The sequence below is a fragment of the Carcharodon carcharias genome, chromosome 15 (genome assembly GCF_017639515.1).
Source record: "Carcharodon carcharias isolate sCarCar2 chromosome 15, sCarCar2.pri, whole genome shotgun sequence".
Taxonomy (NCBI): domain Eukaryota; kingdom Metazoa; phylum Chordata; class Chondrichthyes; order Lamniformes; family Lamnidae; genus Carcharodon; species Carcharodon carcharias.
In genome coordinates this window covers 129,714,327-129,732,545 of record NC_054481.1, presented here as the reverse complement: position 1 = coordinate 129,732,545, position 18,219 = coordinate 129,714,327, and the positions used below count along the sequence as shown (strand labels likewise).

Here is an 18,219-nt window from a genome sequence, read left to right as displayed (position 1 = left end):
CTTACTCCGGGCAAACAAAGGGTTGATCCTCAGATCACTCTGGTCTCGTTCAGTTCTTCATTTAGCCATTGAGACAGCCAAGTTTCCTAGAATTCCAATTTCATCAAAAAGACTCATCTGAGCTGTTAGCAGCTTTTTGAGGTTTGGTATTCAGTCTATCCAGTAAAGTAAACAATCCCTCAACCATAGAGACCAGCGGCTTCTCAAGGGTGTTCAATTTTGGAAACTGACAGTGCAATTATAAGAAGGAATTTTCAGTATAAATCTCACGCTCATTTTTAAATATGGTGGGACACTTTTCAATACGTAGGCTGCGTTCACTTTCGTAAAGAAGTAACTGAAGTCCTGGTACAAAAACAAAAATACCTGGAAAAACTCAGCAGGTCTGGCAGCATCTGCAGAGAGGAACACAGTTAACGTTTCGAGTCCGAATGACCCTTTAACAGAACTAAGTAAAAATAGAAGAGAGGTGAAATATAAGCTGGTTTAAGGGGGGTTGGGACAAGAAGAGCTGGACAGAGGGCCAGTGATAGGTGGAGATAACCAAAAGATGTCACAGACAAAAGGACAACGAGGTGTTGAAGGTGGTGATATTATCTAAAGAATGTGCTAATTAAGGGTAGAAAGCAGGACAAGCAAGGAAGTTCTGGTACATGTACAAACAGACAGAGTGTATATTTTGACTTCTTAAAACAGAGTAAAAGTTGTAATTGATTCAAGTAAGTAATTAGCAGAATAAGAGAGAATGAATGGACAATATTTCAGTACTTTTCACTTTTGTTCACACAATAATTTTAAAAACACATACCCTTCCTCCAACTGAAGTAAGTTTTACCCAATATCCAATGTTCAAAATCATCAAAATGGATTTCTCCATGGGATGGAAAAAACGCATGTGCTAGTTCTCCAGTTATCCCATCAAAACAGGGATGAGAAGGAACTTCCCAGCAGTCAGTGTGATTTATGGAATAAAATCCTAGAAACGAGGAAGAAAAACTAAGTATTAATGGATCCATATCCTTTTGATCCCATTGAAAAGGTTTCAAAGGGATCTCACGATCAAATGTGTCCATCAAATTCTCGGAATCATATCTTGCTGTGTCCAGAAGAAATCCAGCTTGCAACTTGGAATCAATACTTAGATTTGGTTGCATTTTGCTACTAAATTCAGATCTTTTCATTTTCCCTCTCCAGTTTCAATGAATTGAATTTGGATCAGACAGCCAAGTCACTTCTTAACAGCCCAATATGAGCATTGCATCTTTAACAAAATAAAACAAGGCAAAATCAGACACTGTACAGTGAACTCTGGGAAGGGGACAGGAGGCCTGGTCAAAGAGGGAAGCTTTGAGAAGGCTTTTGAGGGAGGAGGAGGAGGAGATCAGGTTTGGTACCTTCAGAAGGGATTTTAACTATGGTTAGTTTGTTTAGTTTATCAATTATCTCCTTCCTTTCTATCTTAAATGTCTTTATGTCTTTTTTGACATCAATAAATCTACTACCTCCAACTCACCTATTTTAATATCAGCACTGACATTTGCAGGAACTTCAGTGAAATTGAAAGGAGAAACTTCACTCCACATTTGAAAAGCATCTGCGATTCCCTTTTCTGTATCCTTTTCATTTAGGGTCTTTGGAAAGGACAGAATTCTGTGAATGGAAGCAACTTCATTCATGGTTGATATTACAAATAAAATGCACACAAAAGTCATGTAATATGTATAGTTTCACCACATATTCTCCTTTGAAAAACTGGGCAAGGGCTTTATGGGGTAGACTTTACCCAGCACTTCCAATGCTGCACTTTGATCAGCCTGGCAGATGCCATAGATTAAGCTGTATGAATTGGACAGTGACCTCCACTGCTTCCTTGGAATTGGAACGTCACTGTCTGGTGGTTCAAGAGTAACAATTTGAACTTGTCAGCTTGTAGTTGGAGGTCAAATATTCAATGGTGAACTAACAGTATTGCCCCTTTTTTTCAGTTTGCTACTATACCGTCTCAAATATCTCGCCAATGATGTTGGATACATAAATGTAGTTTTAGGCTGACTTTAGACCTCCAGGACTTTGATATCGCCATCATTCTAAGTCAGCTAACACAGTAGAATTGGAGCTCTTCTTCCCTGCGAGAAAACACTCCCATCTACCAGGAGCCACTTCTTACAGATCAGCAGACAAGTGATAAATTAGCCTACGAGCATAATGAGCAGTTTCAGACACCAGCCAGCACACATATGGGTAAACCTTTGTCAAGTCAAAAATAAGTACAGGATAGCAAATTATATTTTCTGAGTAGCATCTTCATTCTAATTATTCACATGATTTAAAAATGAAGGCTCTGCTGAGCAGGAAGGAAGTTTTAAGATTACATTTTAGAAGGCTTATTTTGCATTAATTGCATTCATACTGTAGCTCCTTCAAATCTCAAGAGAACAGCTTCACGTTGCTTGCCAGACTAATGAATTAGATGGTGGTCTTCAGTTCACAGTTATTTTGCAATATTTGCTAGAACACATTGTGAAAGCCATGCTGCATTGGCACAGAAGTTGCAACAAACTGGGCCATATAATTTATTTGAATTGAGTTCCTTGCACTATTCACACAGAAAACTTTGTAAGAATGCAAATGATTTAGAATCAAATTCTTTTATGCAACAGAATTAATTAGCTTTAACTAAAAATAATCAGTAAAAACAACTGGAGAATTTATTTGCAATCAGTTGAAGTAATTTTAATTTATATCATTATGCATTCCTCCACAAGATCACATTTACAGTTTCTTTTTAAGAAAGCGTGGACAGATAACAAAGACTTTATGGTTTGTTTGACAGCGGGATACAAACAAGCAGGCTTCTCAATTAATGATGATATTATGAATAAAATATGCATTTCAGAACATGTAATTAAGAAGAGTACTGTGTGTCCCAAGTGCTGAAATAAAAAGGAATAACAAATCAGAGCAAGGCAGTAGGTAATTTATTAAGATGCTCACTCCCATGTTTTTACAGTTACAGCTTGGTATTTTTGTCACAGTAGCTGAGTGGGTTATATTATTTGGAGGCCTGGACTAATGATCCAGAGACATGAGTTCAAATCTCACGGTAACTGGACATTTGATTTCAATTAATGAAATAGTCTGGAATAAAGAGCTAGCTTCAGTAACAAGGTTCAAGAAACTGCCACATTGTCATAAAAATCCATCTGGTCCTTTAGGAAAGAAATCTGCCATCCTTACTTGGCGTGGCAGATGTGTGACTCCAGATTCATAGCAATATGGTTGAATCCTAACTGCCCACTGAAATAACCTAGAAAGCCATTCAGTCATTACCAAACTGCTAAATCTGCAGTGGTTCAAGAAGACAGTTCATCACCATCTCCTCAAAAGCAGTTAGGGAATGGGTAATCAATGATGGCCTTGCCTGTGATGTCCACATCCCAGGAATGAATTAGAAATAAAAGTTTTCTTTGCCAACACAGTGTTACTGGTCAACTGGACCAGGTGCGTGCACACAGGGCAGGGATGAAAGTGGAGCTGAGGCCACAATCAGATCAGCCATAATCTTATTGAATGATGGAGCAGGCTCAAGGGGCTGACTGGCCTACTCCCCCTCCTTTTGATCTGATGTTGAGGTTCCTTGTGGAGGTAGAGGGAAATTCTGCCTGAGAGAAATTGTCACACACCCCCATTTGCCATTGGCAGTCAGGAGGGAGGCCACAATCTGCTTTCTCTTGCTCTCAAATGAATGAGGTTTCAACGGGAGAGGAATTTACAATAGATCAAAACAACATGTATTTCTGAGGCATTTTTAGCATAGTAAAACATCTCAAGGTGCTCCACAGGAGCATTATTAAACAACACTTGATACCAAGCCACATAAGGAGATATTAGGACAGATGACCCAAGGCTTGATCAGAGAGGCAGGTTTCAAGGACGTCTTCAAGGAGGGAAGAGGTAGAGAGGTTTAGGGAAGGAATTCCTGAGTTTAGGGATTAGGCAACCTAAGGCTGTTAATGGTGGAGCAATGAAAATCAGGAATGCCTAAGAAGCCAGAGCAGAAAAGAGATCTCAGAGCTAGATAGTGCTGGATGAGATTACAGAGAAAGACAGGTGCAGAGTCATGGAGGGATTTTAAAACAAGAATAAAAATGTTAAAATCAAGATGCTGTTTGACCAGGAACAAATGTTGGTCAGCCAGCATAGCGGATGATGGGTGAATGGGACTTGCTGCTAATTAGAACAAAGGCAGCAGATATTTGGATGACCTCAAGTCAATGAGGGAGGTTGGCCAGGACCACTTTGGAAAAGTCAAGTCTGTAGGGAACAAAGGTATGGATGAGGGTTTCAGCAGCAGATGAGTTGAGACAGGAGGTGAAGTCGGACTATGTCGGAGTCTTTGCAATCGCCTGAATAAATGACCAGAAGCTCATCTTGGGGTCAAATATGGCACTAAGATTGTGAACAGTCTGGTTCAGCTTTAGATAGTCATTGGTGTCTAGGGAACAGATTTTGTGACCAAATGCAATGGCTTTGGTTTTCTCACCATTTAGTATTAAATAAAATAAAAACTGCTAATGTCAGTACTTTGGTTCTTTTTGCACTTATTGATAGAAGCTTTTATTAACTTACTAACATTTTACCCAGGGTCATTTTGTCACTTGCTTTGCTGACATTCTAGAGAGTGACACTCCAGAGAGTGACAGTGGAGAGTTAATAGCAGATAATAATGAAATGGCTGAAGAAATGAACAAATATTTTGCTTCTGTGTTCTCTATAGTGGATACAAAAAACATTCCAGTAATAGCTGCAAATCAGGAGGTGAATGGGAGAAAGGAACTTGGTGAAATTGAAATCAGTAGGGAAACAATACTGAGCAAATTGATGGAGCTGTGGGCTGGCAAGTCTCTGGGTCCCAGTGGACTACACCCTAGGGTCTTAAAAGAGGTGGCTAATGAGATAGTCATTTTTCAAAATTCACTAGATTCTGGAAAGGTTCCATCAGATTGGAAAGTAGCAAATATAACCTTTCTATTCAAGAAGGGAGGGAGGCAGAAAACAGGAAACTATAGGCCACTTGGCTTGATGTCTGTCGTGGGCAAGTTGCTAGAATCGATTATTAAGGAGGTTATAGCTGGGCACTAAGAGCACAAGGCAATAGGGAGATCATTTTTAACCAATTTATTGGAGATTTTTGAAGGAGTAACATGCACAGTGGATAAAGGGGAGCCTGTAGACGTACTGTAGTTGGACTTCCAGAAGGCATTTGATCAAAGATTATTAAGGAAAATAAAAGCGCATAGTGTAGTGAGTAACATATTAGCATGGATAGAAGATTGGCTGGCTGGTAGGAAGCAGAGAGTATGCATAAATGGGTGTTTTTCTGATTGGCAGGATGTCACGAGTGGAGCCCCACTGGAGTCTGTACTAGGGCCTCAAAAATTACTATTACATCAATGACTTAGATGAGGGGAGTGAAGACATGGCAGCTAAATTTGCAGAAGACACAAAGATAAGAAAGTATGTTGTGAAGAGGACATGAGGAGGTTGCAGATGGATATAGATAGGTTGAGTGTGTGGGCAAAGTTCTGGCAAATGGAGTTTATGTGGGAAAATATGAAGTTGTTCACTTTGGCAAGATGAACAAAAAAAGAGTATTACTTAAATGTAGAATGGCTGCATAATTCTGAAGTGCAGAGGGATCTAGGTGTTCTAGTACATGAGTCACAGGAAGTTAGTATGCAGGTACAGCGAGTAATTAAGAAGGCTAATGAAATGCTATCCTTTATTCCAGAGGGATTGAACATAAAAGTAAGGATGTTATGCTTCAGTTATACAGGGCATTGGTGAGACCGCACCTCGAATACAATGGACAGTTTTGGTCTCTTTATTTAAGGAAGGATGTAAATGCATTGGAGGTGGTTTAAAGGAGGTTTACTAAACTGATACCTGGAATGAGTGGGTTGTCTTATGAGGAAAGGTTGGACAGACTGGGCTTGTTTCCACTGGAGTTTAAAAGAATGAGGGGTGGTTTGATTGAAGTATACAAGATCCTGAACGGCCTTGACAAGGTAGATGTCAAAAGGATGTTTCCTCTTGTGGGTGAGTCCAGAACTAGGGGACACTGTTTTAAAATTAGGGGTCGCAGATGAGGAGAAATTTTTTCTCTCAGGAGGTTGTGTGACTTTGGAACACTCTGCCTCAGACAGGGTCTTTGAATATTTTTAAGGCAGAGGTAGATTGATTCCCTTGCCTAACAAGAATCTAAGATTATCGGGGTTAGATGGGAATGTGGAAATCGAAACACAAGATCAGCCATAACCTTATTGAATGGCGGAGCAGGCTTGAGGGGCCGAATGGTCCACTCCTGTTCCCATTTTTTGTGTTTTTCTGTAAAATTCACTGATGGTCTTGGGAGAAGGTGTGTTCTAGGCTTCCAATTACTTCATGCCTCCTAGGAAGACAAGACATAATAAAGCAATCCAGCAACAGTAAAAGCGCAGCTAGGAACAGCAGGACAGAGAGCATGTACACACAGCTGGAGCCTTCTTTCACATTCACTGTTTATAATTTCAAACTTGTTTGGCAATTTGCTTTGTCCTCTGCACAGCCAGGGCCAAACTATTAAACTCACCCAACTGAGAAATCTGATGTACATACACCAATGGAGGTAAGGATTTGAAACTTGGTTTCCTGGTTAAGCCAAGGAATTTAACAGTGTGACTAGAAGCCACTAGGGAATGTAAGCAACATTACTGGACAAGTTGACTCTAAAAATCTTTGTGAACTACTTCATGAAGTTCCAGAATAAGAAAACAACAAAAATCTGCAATGGCAACTTTGTCCCAGATAATATTCATGTATTTTTAATCAGCTTTATGTTTCTTTTAAACACATTAGCTCAGATATTTAAGGAGGAACATTACTGTTCTGTACATCCATCACACTGCTTCTAAGACATTGCTAAGGGAGAGCTTTGCCAAACCAAGAAATTTCTGAACCTTACATGAAAAGCAGAGTAGCTCCGTGTGGTAAACCATACAGTGCTGTGGTCATCAGGAGTTATTTAGAGAAAATCTTTGAAAAGAGAACAAAGTAATTTGCTACCCAAGAAACAATTGAATGCTAACTCATCGTCCTGCTTGCACGTGGCATAAAAGGAAGCTTTTCTAAAACAATCAATTTCACATCAAAGGGAGTTCAGACTCAGACATCTCAAAAAGGTCAAATGCAGACAGACTATCAAGCTAAATAACTAATGGTTAAACTGTGTGCACAGTCTGAACTGCAGTTCACTGTCTCGACAGCATTTGAATCTCCTTGAAATTCAAAACAGTCTAAATTCTAATTTCCTCCAACTTTCTTTACTCCTTTCCTGAAGGCATTCATTCACACTGGAGCGTGGTTCCATGTGGTTTGGCAGGCATCCAGTACCTCACCCAAGCTGGCATTCTTCATATGACTGTGCTGGCACACTATGCCATCATAAGGCGACCACAGCTAAGCCCAATTCTGTACAATCCAAAATCCACTAAATGCACACTCCTCAGCAAAAATTACCAGATGGTGATCAGACGTGGCTGATTTCTTTTTTTTTTGAGTCCCCTGTAGCCAATTGTAGCGTAACACTGCCAGATCTCAACTTTCCTTTCATCCTGGCCTCTTGCAAATCCCCAGTTTAATTACTTCCCCACTGGTGACTCAGCTTTCAATTCTCGGGGCCCTAGGCTCTTTAGGTCATCTGTGCAAATATCTCCATATGTGGCTTGGTGTCAAATTTTGCTCAATAACCCTCCTGTAAAGTGTTTTGGGATGTTTTAGTGTGTTAAAGGTGCTAGTTATTGTTGTTGCCCCTACTACTGCCATTGGATTACTCAGCCTGAAAACTGAACCTGGGATTGATTGTGTTAGCTCAATTCCAAACCAGGCTGTAACTTTAGTCACTAAGATGCTAACTTAGCTTCAACCTCAGTTCTTTGAAATGCATCACAGTAAAATCAGTCTTGTTTTAATACTTTATCCTCTGACAAATTAATGAAATAAATAAGTTTAAACATTAGAGATTGGGTGAAATGTTTAGAGTCTGATTTTATTCAGACAGGTTGCCCCATTAATCTCCCTATAGTTATTCTGCAGCCTGCTCTTTGTGCTTCCATTCTAATAATGGTCTTTGCTGGAGCCACGACTCTACCCTTCACTTTCCCGTTATTTCCCGTATTTATTTCATTAATTTGTCAGAGGATAAAGTATTAAAACAAAACTGATTTTACTGTGACGCATTTCGAAGAACTGAGGTTGAAGCTAAGTTAGCATCTTAGTGACTAAAGTTGCAGCCTGGTTTGGAATTGAGCTAACAAGATCAATCCCAGGTTCAGTTTTCAGTCTGAGTAATCCCTCCCACACATCTTCCCTTCAAACCCCTCTCCCACATATTCCCCCTCAAACCCTTCCCCTGCATCATCCCCTTCAAACCACTCTCTCCCCCAGATATTTCCCCTCAAACCTCTCCCCCACATCTTCCCTTCAAACCCCTCCCCCACATATTCCCCCTCAAAACCCTCCCCCACATCTTCCCTTCCAACCCCTCCCTCCCCCGCCCCCAAATATTCACCCTCAAACCTCTCCACTTCAAACCCCTTCCTGCCTCTCCCCCACAAACCCCTCCCCCACATTTTCCCCTTCAAAACCCTCCCTCACACTAACAGATAGTAATGGAATGGCTTTGAGGGGTCAGGTTATTTCTTTCTGTCTTGCTGAGGTGGTAAAGCTTCATTCATGGTAACAGCTTTAACACCATCTGCTCACTGAAATAGACCCAAGATGTGGGGGGGCATTTGTGGGGAAGGACATTGCTGAATGCTGACACTAGCAACTAGTGGCAAGGAGGTGATTTACAGCAAAAGCACAATGGATAAAAAAATGAGGCAGTTACTTGTAGTAATTCTCAGCTCCATCTGAAAAATATCAGTGCAGCCAACAAACCCATCATTCAGGTGCTGATTCCAGAGGTTAAAGATGTATTTTATAACCGGGATCCTTGAATGCTTTCCTAAAGAAAGCAATGTCAGGGAAAACAAGCCAATGGTGTCTGAACCAGATGATCTTTATTTAGTATGTATACTGGGTGAGGGTTTATAGTTTTGAGTTATTGCTGTTTGGGGTTACCCATGTAGTGTATGAGGTGCAATCATGGACTGAGAGCAGCAATGTAATACCTTATTAGATTCTGTTAGCAGGAAACTAAAAATAATCAGGACTGTCATTATAAATCTGATAATGTCTATTTTCTGATGCCATTAATAAGGATCAGATGAAATAATATTAGTTCATTGGATGTAGATTTTGTGGATTTTTATGAACCAATGAATTTGTCACCAGCTGAGTGATGGTCAGGCAGTAAACAGTTGAAAGCAGATTCAGTCAGCCCAGATACTTAACAAGATTTAGACAGTGGGAAGTATTCTGCTTCCATAAACTTCACCGCAGACAAGTCCAATTGAACCCTCTGGTTGTTGCTGAGCTAAAATGGTGTAACATTATTGACAGGACAGTCAGTGCATCTTTGCAATGCCATAACTGTGGTTTGTGACTGTAGCAACTCTTTAATTCTCCCTCTTCAGGTGGCCTGGGAGATCTGAGGGGGCATGGAGGATATTGGGGGAAAAGAGATGGCATGGATGATCTGAGGGGCATAGCTGGCATGGGGGAATAAGTGGGGGAGGGGGTGACGTTCAGGGGGTCTTTCAACTGTTGGGAGCTGGGCTGCTGTATTTGAGAACCAAGGCAGGCTTCCTAACTGGCCTGCTTCCACACCCATGCTCCTCCCACACTCCAGCACAGCTCACAAACTGCACTGCGAACCTGGACCTGATGTGAAAGACAAAAATGGCGTGTAAAGTGACACGTGGATCAGGTGTGCAGTTTGCGAGCTGCAAAAGCCTGCAGGTCGGGTTTCCTCCAAGTCCAGAGGATGACTTGGCCCATAGTATTTCCCTAGCGGATGAGGTCAGTGAGTCACCTGCTGACCCTCTTGGTCAATTCCTAACCACTAAACCACATAACGTGAACAGAGATCTACCAGTAAATTGACTCTGTCTCTTCAATCAAGCAAAGGGTAGATTTGGGGGAAAATAAAAATTGCAGGTTTAAAGAGCATTTTAAAATGGCTACTTGAGAATTACGGTAAATGGAAAAATAATCGAATTACTGAAAATATTCACGAAATAAATGAATATAGTTTTAGTTAGAAATACTGGGACTGAGGGTTAGCATAACTTCTGTCTTAAAATGAGTATCAATAAGTAACCTAACAGCATGTAATATCAAATAATCTCACCACAGAGCAATTTGGAACTTAATTTCTCCTCACACTGCAATTCCATGCATGCACATCCACATAAATCACACTCATGCCTGCAGAATCACAAAAGGAACAAACATTCCCTTTATGGCTTTCTCTGGATTCAGAACATCACAGGAAAAAAATGCAGGACATTTATGTTCAATATCTCTTCATGCTTACTGGTAAGTTAGGTTGAAGTGATCCCATTTCAGCATCTGTGGAGTTAATGTGTACCTCTTCTTTCTCGCCTGATGCTGTATTGTGGAGCGAACATCAAACATCAGCAAGTTGGAAGGTGCAATATCTTCCTAAAAGAAAAAGCCATTTGTTGCTTACAGAATTTGACTATTGAGCACAATTCTTATAAAGCAGTCAGTGTGGGGTCATCAGAGTAATACACATATTATGCCATGCTAAGTAGGATCACAAATCTCTGTGAGGTTAATAGCCTCAGTATGATTGGTGTTATGATGCGGCAGATGATATGTGCCAGCGCATCGAATCCACGAGGGAAACTCGATCCTATCACAATGGTTTTGCAATTTGTATTTATTTTGAGTTGCGTGCCCTGAATTCAGTAGTAATAAGTCCACCAAGGCTTCAGAGATTTTTAGAAAACTAAATTAAACATTTATTACAAAAGAAAAGATTTGAAGCACATACATAGGTCTACAAATTACTACAATAATAACTCCTAAAACCCTTAATTAACCTTGCTTCCAGTTATAATCCCATTAAGGCAAAAAAAATAGATTTAAAAAGATTCAGGCAAGCCAACATAATACCCTGGACAGCAGAATTCAAAGTGGTTTCTCCCAGCTTCGATTTCTGTAGACAGCAGCTTAAGCACAAATACCGGAGACTTCTCATACTTCTGGTAGATCTTACAATGCCCTTCCTGACACATAGCCTCATTCTCCTTTATACGTGTTTCTCCCTTTTAATGTAAACCCCATTGTTCCTATATGTTTGGAACTTTAACTTTCTCATAATATAATAATATGAAAAGATTTATCAGCAGTGGTGTAGTCATTGTCAAATTGTCACTGGAGTAGTAATCCAGAGACCCAGGGTAATGCTCTGGGGACCCGGGTTCAAATCCTGCCACAGCAGATGGTGGAATTTGAATTCAATAAAAATCTGGAATTAAAAGTCTAATAATGACCATGAAACCATTGTCAATTGTTGTAAAAACCCATCTGGTTCACTAATGTTCTTTAGGGAAGGGAATCTGCTGTCCTTACCTGGTCTGACCTACAAGTGATTCCAGGTTGACTCTTAAATGCCCTCTGAGGCATTTAAGGATTGATGTCCACATCCCATGAATGAATATTAAAAATTTGGGAAAAATAAACACATTGCTTGGCCTAGCTTCTCTGGATAAGTGTAACATCCTACCATCTCTTTGAAATTCAAAAATTTGATTTATCTAAAAATGTCAAATTCTCCTCACCTCACCTTCTAAGACTTCAGCCATGTTTACGTATTTAGCATTTCAAACCTGGCTTCTTTTAATGTGCCTCCAGACCAGCTGTCTCCAATTCAATTAAACCCCACACACACACACAAACTATCTGAACATCACTATTAACCTACTTTTACAATAAATCACAATAATATTATGAGAATTATTATACTTTCGTGACAGTACAGAGGGGTACCTGGGATATGACAACCCACTAAACACTGTCAAGATGTACGTGGCCCCCATGAACTGCGACTAGTGCAAAAGAAATTTCAAACTTTACTATTCTAGCACTAGAAAAAAGCAAAATATCCTATTGAACATTAAAACATTAACTGGTATTTCGGTGCAAGTCCACAGAGTATCAACATGGAGAGACCTGCTTTACCTAAGTCCTGACGTACAGCCCAGCAGTTACAGATTAATGGAGTATAACTGGTCCCTGTGTTGCCCCTGGTGTGCAGTCTGTCACTCAGTTTCAGAGTACCTTGGGCCACACACTAACTGGAAAAATTGCACCAAAAAATGAAATACCCAAGTTAGTGAATTCATTGACATGCTTCGTATAACTGAGTTTTCTCCCACCAACCACCTCCACCCACCCCACCCCAAGGACCTCTTCACTTTCACATAACCTGTAGCATGAAATGGGTTTGAAGGAATAAAAAGAAAGACCATTTTCTCAGCTTAATTCACAATAATTAGAACAATATGAATTATTTGAGGTTTAGACAAATGCCTCACTGGAAAACATAAATAGTGATCATATGGATGGGGGAAATGACCCTGAAGTTGCACAGTGTTTAATAAACAGCATTTGAGCTCTCAGGATGTGCTGAGTATTGCAGCCTTCTTTCTTTATTCTATCATCTATTTTTAAATCCTCGGTGTTGCTGTGCTACTTTTTCAGCTGGAATATTAGTAGGACAATGTGGACAGGGAGGGCATTGGGACAGATATCAAGTCATGCAGGAAATGTACACCCCGCTGGGATTGGGTTGAGTTTATTCAATTTTTCTTCCATAAAGAAGAGTTCTGTTTGGTAAAGCTCTTTATAGCCTTAGTAAAGGACTTGCATTTATATCGCATCTCACCTTCCAAATCCATGATCACTACCATCTAGAAGGACAAGGGCAGCAGATAGCTGGGATCACCACCACCTGATAGTTCTCCAAGCGGCTCACCATCCTGACTTGGAAATATATCACTGTTCCTTCACTGTCAAAATCTGGAACTCCCTTCCTAACATCACTGTGGGTGTACCTACGCATGGAATGCAGTGGTTCAAGAAGGCACCACCACCTTCGCACGGGCAATTAGGGATGGGCAATAAATGCTGGCCTAGCCAGTAATGCCCACATCCATTGAATGAATAAAAAAAACCTGCCAATCTTAACTTTACAGCCAACGATGTGCTTTTTGAAGTGTAGTCACTGTTGTAACATAGGGAAACGTGACAGCCAATTTGCCCACAGCAATCTCCCACAAACAGCATATGACCAGATAATTTGTTTTAGTGACACCGATTCTTCTCCAATCACTACCATGGAATTTTTTATGTTCACCTGAGGTGGCAGATGGGGCCTCAGTTTCACATCTCATCCAAAAGACACCACCTCCAACAGTGCAACACTCCCTCAGTACTGCACTGGGTTATATGTTCAAGTCTCTGGAGTGGGGCTTGAACCCACAACCTTCTGAATTCAAAAGCAAGAGTTTACCCACTCAGCCAAGGCTGGCACCTGCCAAGAACAGAAATAAAGGGCACAGTGAGTTAAAATGATGGCCACAGCTGTCTTATGTCACTGGACCTATCAGGCCATCATATTTGTTGCCAAGAGATTTCAGTAAAATCAAATTCCAATGGTTATAACAAGCATTTTTAACAACGAATTTCAGGTCATTACAAATGACCTGAAATGAATGGGTGACAATTACAGCTGGGTGACACATCACACAAACACTTTAAGTTACAGATTGACTAGGACTTTACACCTGTCACTTTCTATGTATGTGGCTAAATCCAGTTACATATGAACACATGAACATATGGATTGAATTAGCAGGAGTAGGCCACTCAGTCTTTCGAGACTGCTCCGCCATTCAATAAAATCATGGCTGATCTGATTGTAACATCAACTCCACATTCCCACCTACCCCTGATAACATTTCAACCCCTTGCTTATCAAAAATCTATCTAGCTCTGCCTTAAACATATTCAAAATCTCTGCTTCTACTGCCTTTTGAGAAAGAGAGTCCTTTCCACATCCACCCTGTCGAGACCTGTCAGGATCTTGTGTTTCAATCAAGTCACTTCTTAATCTTCTAAACTCCAGTGGATGTAAGCCTAGCCTGTCGAACCTTTCCTCATAAGACAACTCACCAATTCCATGTATTGGTCTAGTAAACCTTCTCTGAACTGCTTCCAACACACTTACATCTTTCCTTAAATAAGGAGACCAATACTGTACACAGTACTCCAGGTGTGCCCTATATAACTGAAACATAACCTCCCTATTTTTGTATTCAATTCTTCTTGCAATAAATTATAACATTCAATTAGCTTTCCTAATTATTTGCTGTATCCGCACACTAGCTTTTGTGATTCATAGTCTAGGACACCCAGGTCCCTCTGCATCTTCTCACCGTTTAGATAATATGCTTCTTTGTTTTTCCTGCCAAAATTGACAATTTCACACTTATCCACATGATACTCCATTTGCCAGATCTTTGGCCACTCACTTAACCTAGCCATATCCCTTGTAGCCTCGTGTACTCTTCACATCTTACTTTCCTCTTTTTGTGTCATCAGCAAACTTAGCAACTATACCTCAGTCCCTTTATCCAAGTCCTCTGTATAAATTATAAAAAGTTGAGGCCCCACCACTAATCCCTGTGGCACACCACTCATTACATCTTGTCAACCAGGAAAAGACCCATTTATGCCTACCCTCTGTTTCCTGTCAGCTAGCCAATCTTCTATCCATGCCAATTGGTTACCCCTTATACTATGAGCTTTATTTATCGCAATAACCTTTGATGTGGCATCTTATCAAATCCCTCTGGAAATCTAAGCACAGTACATCCACTGGTTCCCCTTTATCCACAACATATATTACCTCTTCAAAGGACTCCAATAAATTGGTTGAACATGATTTCCCATTCACCAAACAATGCTAACGCTGCCCAATTATGCTGATTTTTCCCCAAATGCCCATCAAATAACATCTTTAATAGCAGCTTCTAACATGATCTCTATGACAGATGTTACGTTAACTAGCCTGTAGTTTCCTGTTTCTGTCTGTTTCCCTTTTTGAATAAAGGAGTTACATTCGTTATTTTCCAATCTAATGGAACCTTCCCTCAATGTAGGCAAGTTCGGAAAATTAAAACCAATGCATCAATTATCTCACTAGCCATTTCTTTTGAGACCCTAGGATGAAGTCCATCAGGACCTGAGGTTTGTCAGCCCACAGCTCCAACAATTTGCTCAGTTGTGACATTAAGAGTGGGAAGTGAATGAATTTTTGACACATCTGCATAGGAAGGAGGAAAAAATCAAAGTCTCCCTGGGTCAAGGATGTACAACTTAACATGAATGGTATTGACAGGAGCGGGTGAGTAAAATGGATTGATGTCATCTGTGGAGTTGAAAAGAATGAAAGGTGATCTCATTGAAACATATAAAATTCTTGGAGGGCTTGATAAGGTAGATGCTGAGAGTATAGAACTAGGGGTAAAAGTCTCAGGATAAAGGGTCATCCATTTAGAACTAAGATGAAGAGAAATTTCTTCACTCAGGGAGTCATGAATTTTTGGAATTCTCTACCCCAGAAGGCTGCGGACGCTCAGTCATTGAGTATATTCAAGATAGAGAGTGGTAGGTTTTTGGGTACTAAGGGATATGGGGAGAGTGCAGAAGGTAGAGGTTTCTCCAAGATCATGCTGAATGGTGGAGCAGGCTCGAGGGGCTGAATGGCCTACTCCTGCTCCCATCTCTTATGTACTTTCAACAAGGGAATAATGCACAGCCCTGCTCATTAGGCAAGGGGGCCAGGGAGAAAAAAAATACTGTCAAAAGAAAGTTAGCAAAAGAAGTCAAATTATCCAGGTTGTCCAAGACTGATTAGTGTCGTATTTCACTATTTCAAATGTTGAAAAAACAGATGAAGAGAATGGTAACTATTTCTGTGCTAAATAAATTCCAGCTGCTGCAAAAAAGCGGAATTGCTGAATTAGATTATTAAATTAGAGAATGCAGTTTGCAGAGATGGACCTTTCTTGATCCATTGTACATCATAAAAATTTAATTTTAGAGAGAAAACATAAGAAACAGGTTTTACTCAATTCCAGTATCTAAAAGGTTAACATCAATAAGGTTTATACTTACTAACTGAGGTCTCCAAGCAGGAAATGCATCTACATCTCGATCTCCAGCTATGAACATTGTCACAGCAATGCATATTAAAACTTTAATACTTGTCAAATAATCTTTATCTTCCGACCTTCGAAAAAACCCCATCTTAGTTAAAGTGGTAACAGCTCGTTTTTCCCACGTTTGCTTCAGAACCACAGACTCAGACCACTCTGTCCAGGAGCATGTCTGGGGATCATTGCCCGTTTGCAGTTCAATCACAAGGTTATTAAGAAAGTGGATTTTCAATGGGTCTATTTAGTTCAGTAGCACTTACATAAACTGCATTTCCGAGTGGCTGTGATAGCCAAACAGTATCACGTTACTTCAAGTGTATCTCAAAGATTTCCATCCATCAGTTTGAAACTTAGCCAGCAACAGCTGGGCACATTGCAACCTCTCTGGATTTGGACTTAATTCAGCATTATAATCAATTTCAGATGTAGAGTCATTGGCGTACAGTACATAGCAGAAAAGAGCAAAATGAGCATATGCTGAAATTAACTCTATATTGGACAATTTTTATGACATAGGGTAAGCATAAAGGCACAAGACACTTGCCACAAAGCTGCATTTGCCAACAGATTTTGCACTCTAATGCAACAATTAAATCAACAGTACTTTGAGAAAGGCTTCTTTTGTTTAATTGCACCTGTTGTAATTTACTGAATACATATATATAATATATATATAAAAAATACATGCACGCACATATACAAACGTGTGTGTGGGGCTGCTTGGCTGAGCTACTTATGGAAGATAAATGTTTAACAAATGCATCTCCCTCTTCCTTCCACCCTCCAACTATTAGTAAACACACCAAAGATCAGAAACTTGATAAAAGAGCTCCAGTCAAACATCCCAAGTATATATAAACAGAAAGTGCTCTAAATACTCAATAGATCAGGCAGTATCTGTGGAGAGGTTACAAATCTGAAATGTTAACTCTGTTTCTCTCTCCACAGGTGCTTTCTGACCTGCTGAATGCATGCGGCATTTCCTGTTTGTATTTCAGATTTGAAGCATCCGCACTGTTTTTCCCTTTTGTTCTTAAGAGTTTGGTTTGTTTAATATTGAGCTGACAAGTAAGTGCCAGCCATAACAGTTGCTGTAGCAACAACCCTACCATACAGATTTGTTCCTGCCAAATATTGTTTAAATACTATCTACTATCAAAAGGAATGTTCAGCTCTGGAGAGAACCATTTGGATCTTAAATATAGTTAATTTCTTTTATTAAATTGTCCGAATTTTTTGTCATTTTCTACTTTCTATTTTTAATTGATTGTGTTTTAGTCCAGATGTTGCTACTCAATATCATAGCTGTATATTCTCATTTGGGAAGTTGTGATGGTGTGCTTCATAGAATTCTCTCTGCAAGCTGCCTGTGGCAATCTGTGATTAGAGCCTCCATGCATTGCCCCCATCATCAGGATATTGACTATCAACGGTGCAGGCTTTTCAGTACAATACTGATAGAGCAGGACAAATGTCCTGTCAGTCTCGACGATTAAGTTCAAGGCGGTTCTTTTAATGTTAAGTATATTTGAATTTCTGTCAGTTTGTTTCTAAACTGAGCCAAAATCCCAGATGTGTTTGGAACATCAGCTCCGAGTTTAATGGTCCCTTTCATGGTAACCTATATATACTTCCTATAATTAGTTATTTCATGTCTCTGTGCCCTTTGGTAGCTTCAAAGTCACATTTTCTTGATATGCTGCAAAAGGTGTGTTTTATACCCTCAAAATTAATAATAATGGCAACAAAATGGGATTCAGCTTCAAAGAATAAAGCCTTTAAAGAATTCTGTACTAAACTACTCATCTCATGTTTCTATTGTAAAATTTTATCTACAATAGAAAGTTTGTACAGGATCATTAAAACATACCGTACAAAAATAAAATGAATTATACTTGAACAATAAAAAGACATAAGGATATTGAAGCTGATTTTCAAGTGATTGCTTCTATCAGACAAGACTGAGCTCACCACCCACCCCACT

The 18,219-nt window shown here is 39.9% G+C and overlaps 1 protein-coding gene across 2 annotated transcripts in view; it reads right to left on the bottom strand.

Moving 5' to 3' along the window:
- mmp23ba (matrix metallopeptidase 23ba) overlaps window positions 1-16,553 on the bottom strand; it is a 28,486-nt gene extending 11,933 nt beyond the window's left edge. Inside the window, exons 1-4 of one of the 2 annotated variants that reach the window (XM_041207406.1) lie at window positions 16,195-16,553; window positions 10,520-10,647; window positions 1,514-1,650; window positions 809-976 (exon numbers count right to left, since the gene is read on the bottom strand). In XM_041207406.1, coding sequence (XP_041063340.1) covers window positions 809-976; window positions 1,514-1,650; window positions 10,520-10,647; window positions 16,195-16,326 — 565 coding nt within the window. In that variant the 5' untranslated portion in view covers window positions 16,327-16,553. The remainder of the gene's footprint in view (window positions 1-808; window positions 977-1,513; window positions 1,651-10,519; window positions 10,648-16,194) is intronic. The other variant, XM_041207407.1, reaches the window with a different exon arrangement.
- Window positions 16,554-18,219: the final 1,666 nt, after the last annotated feature.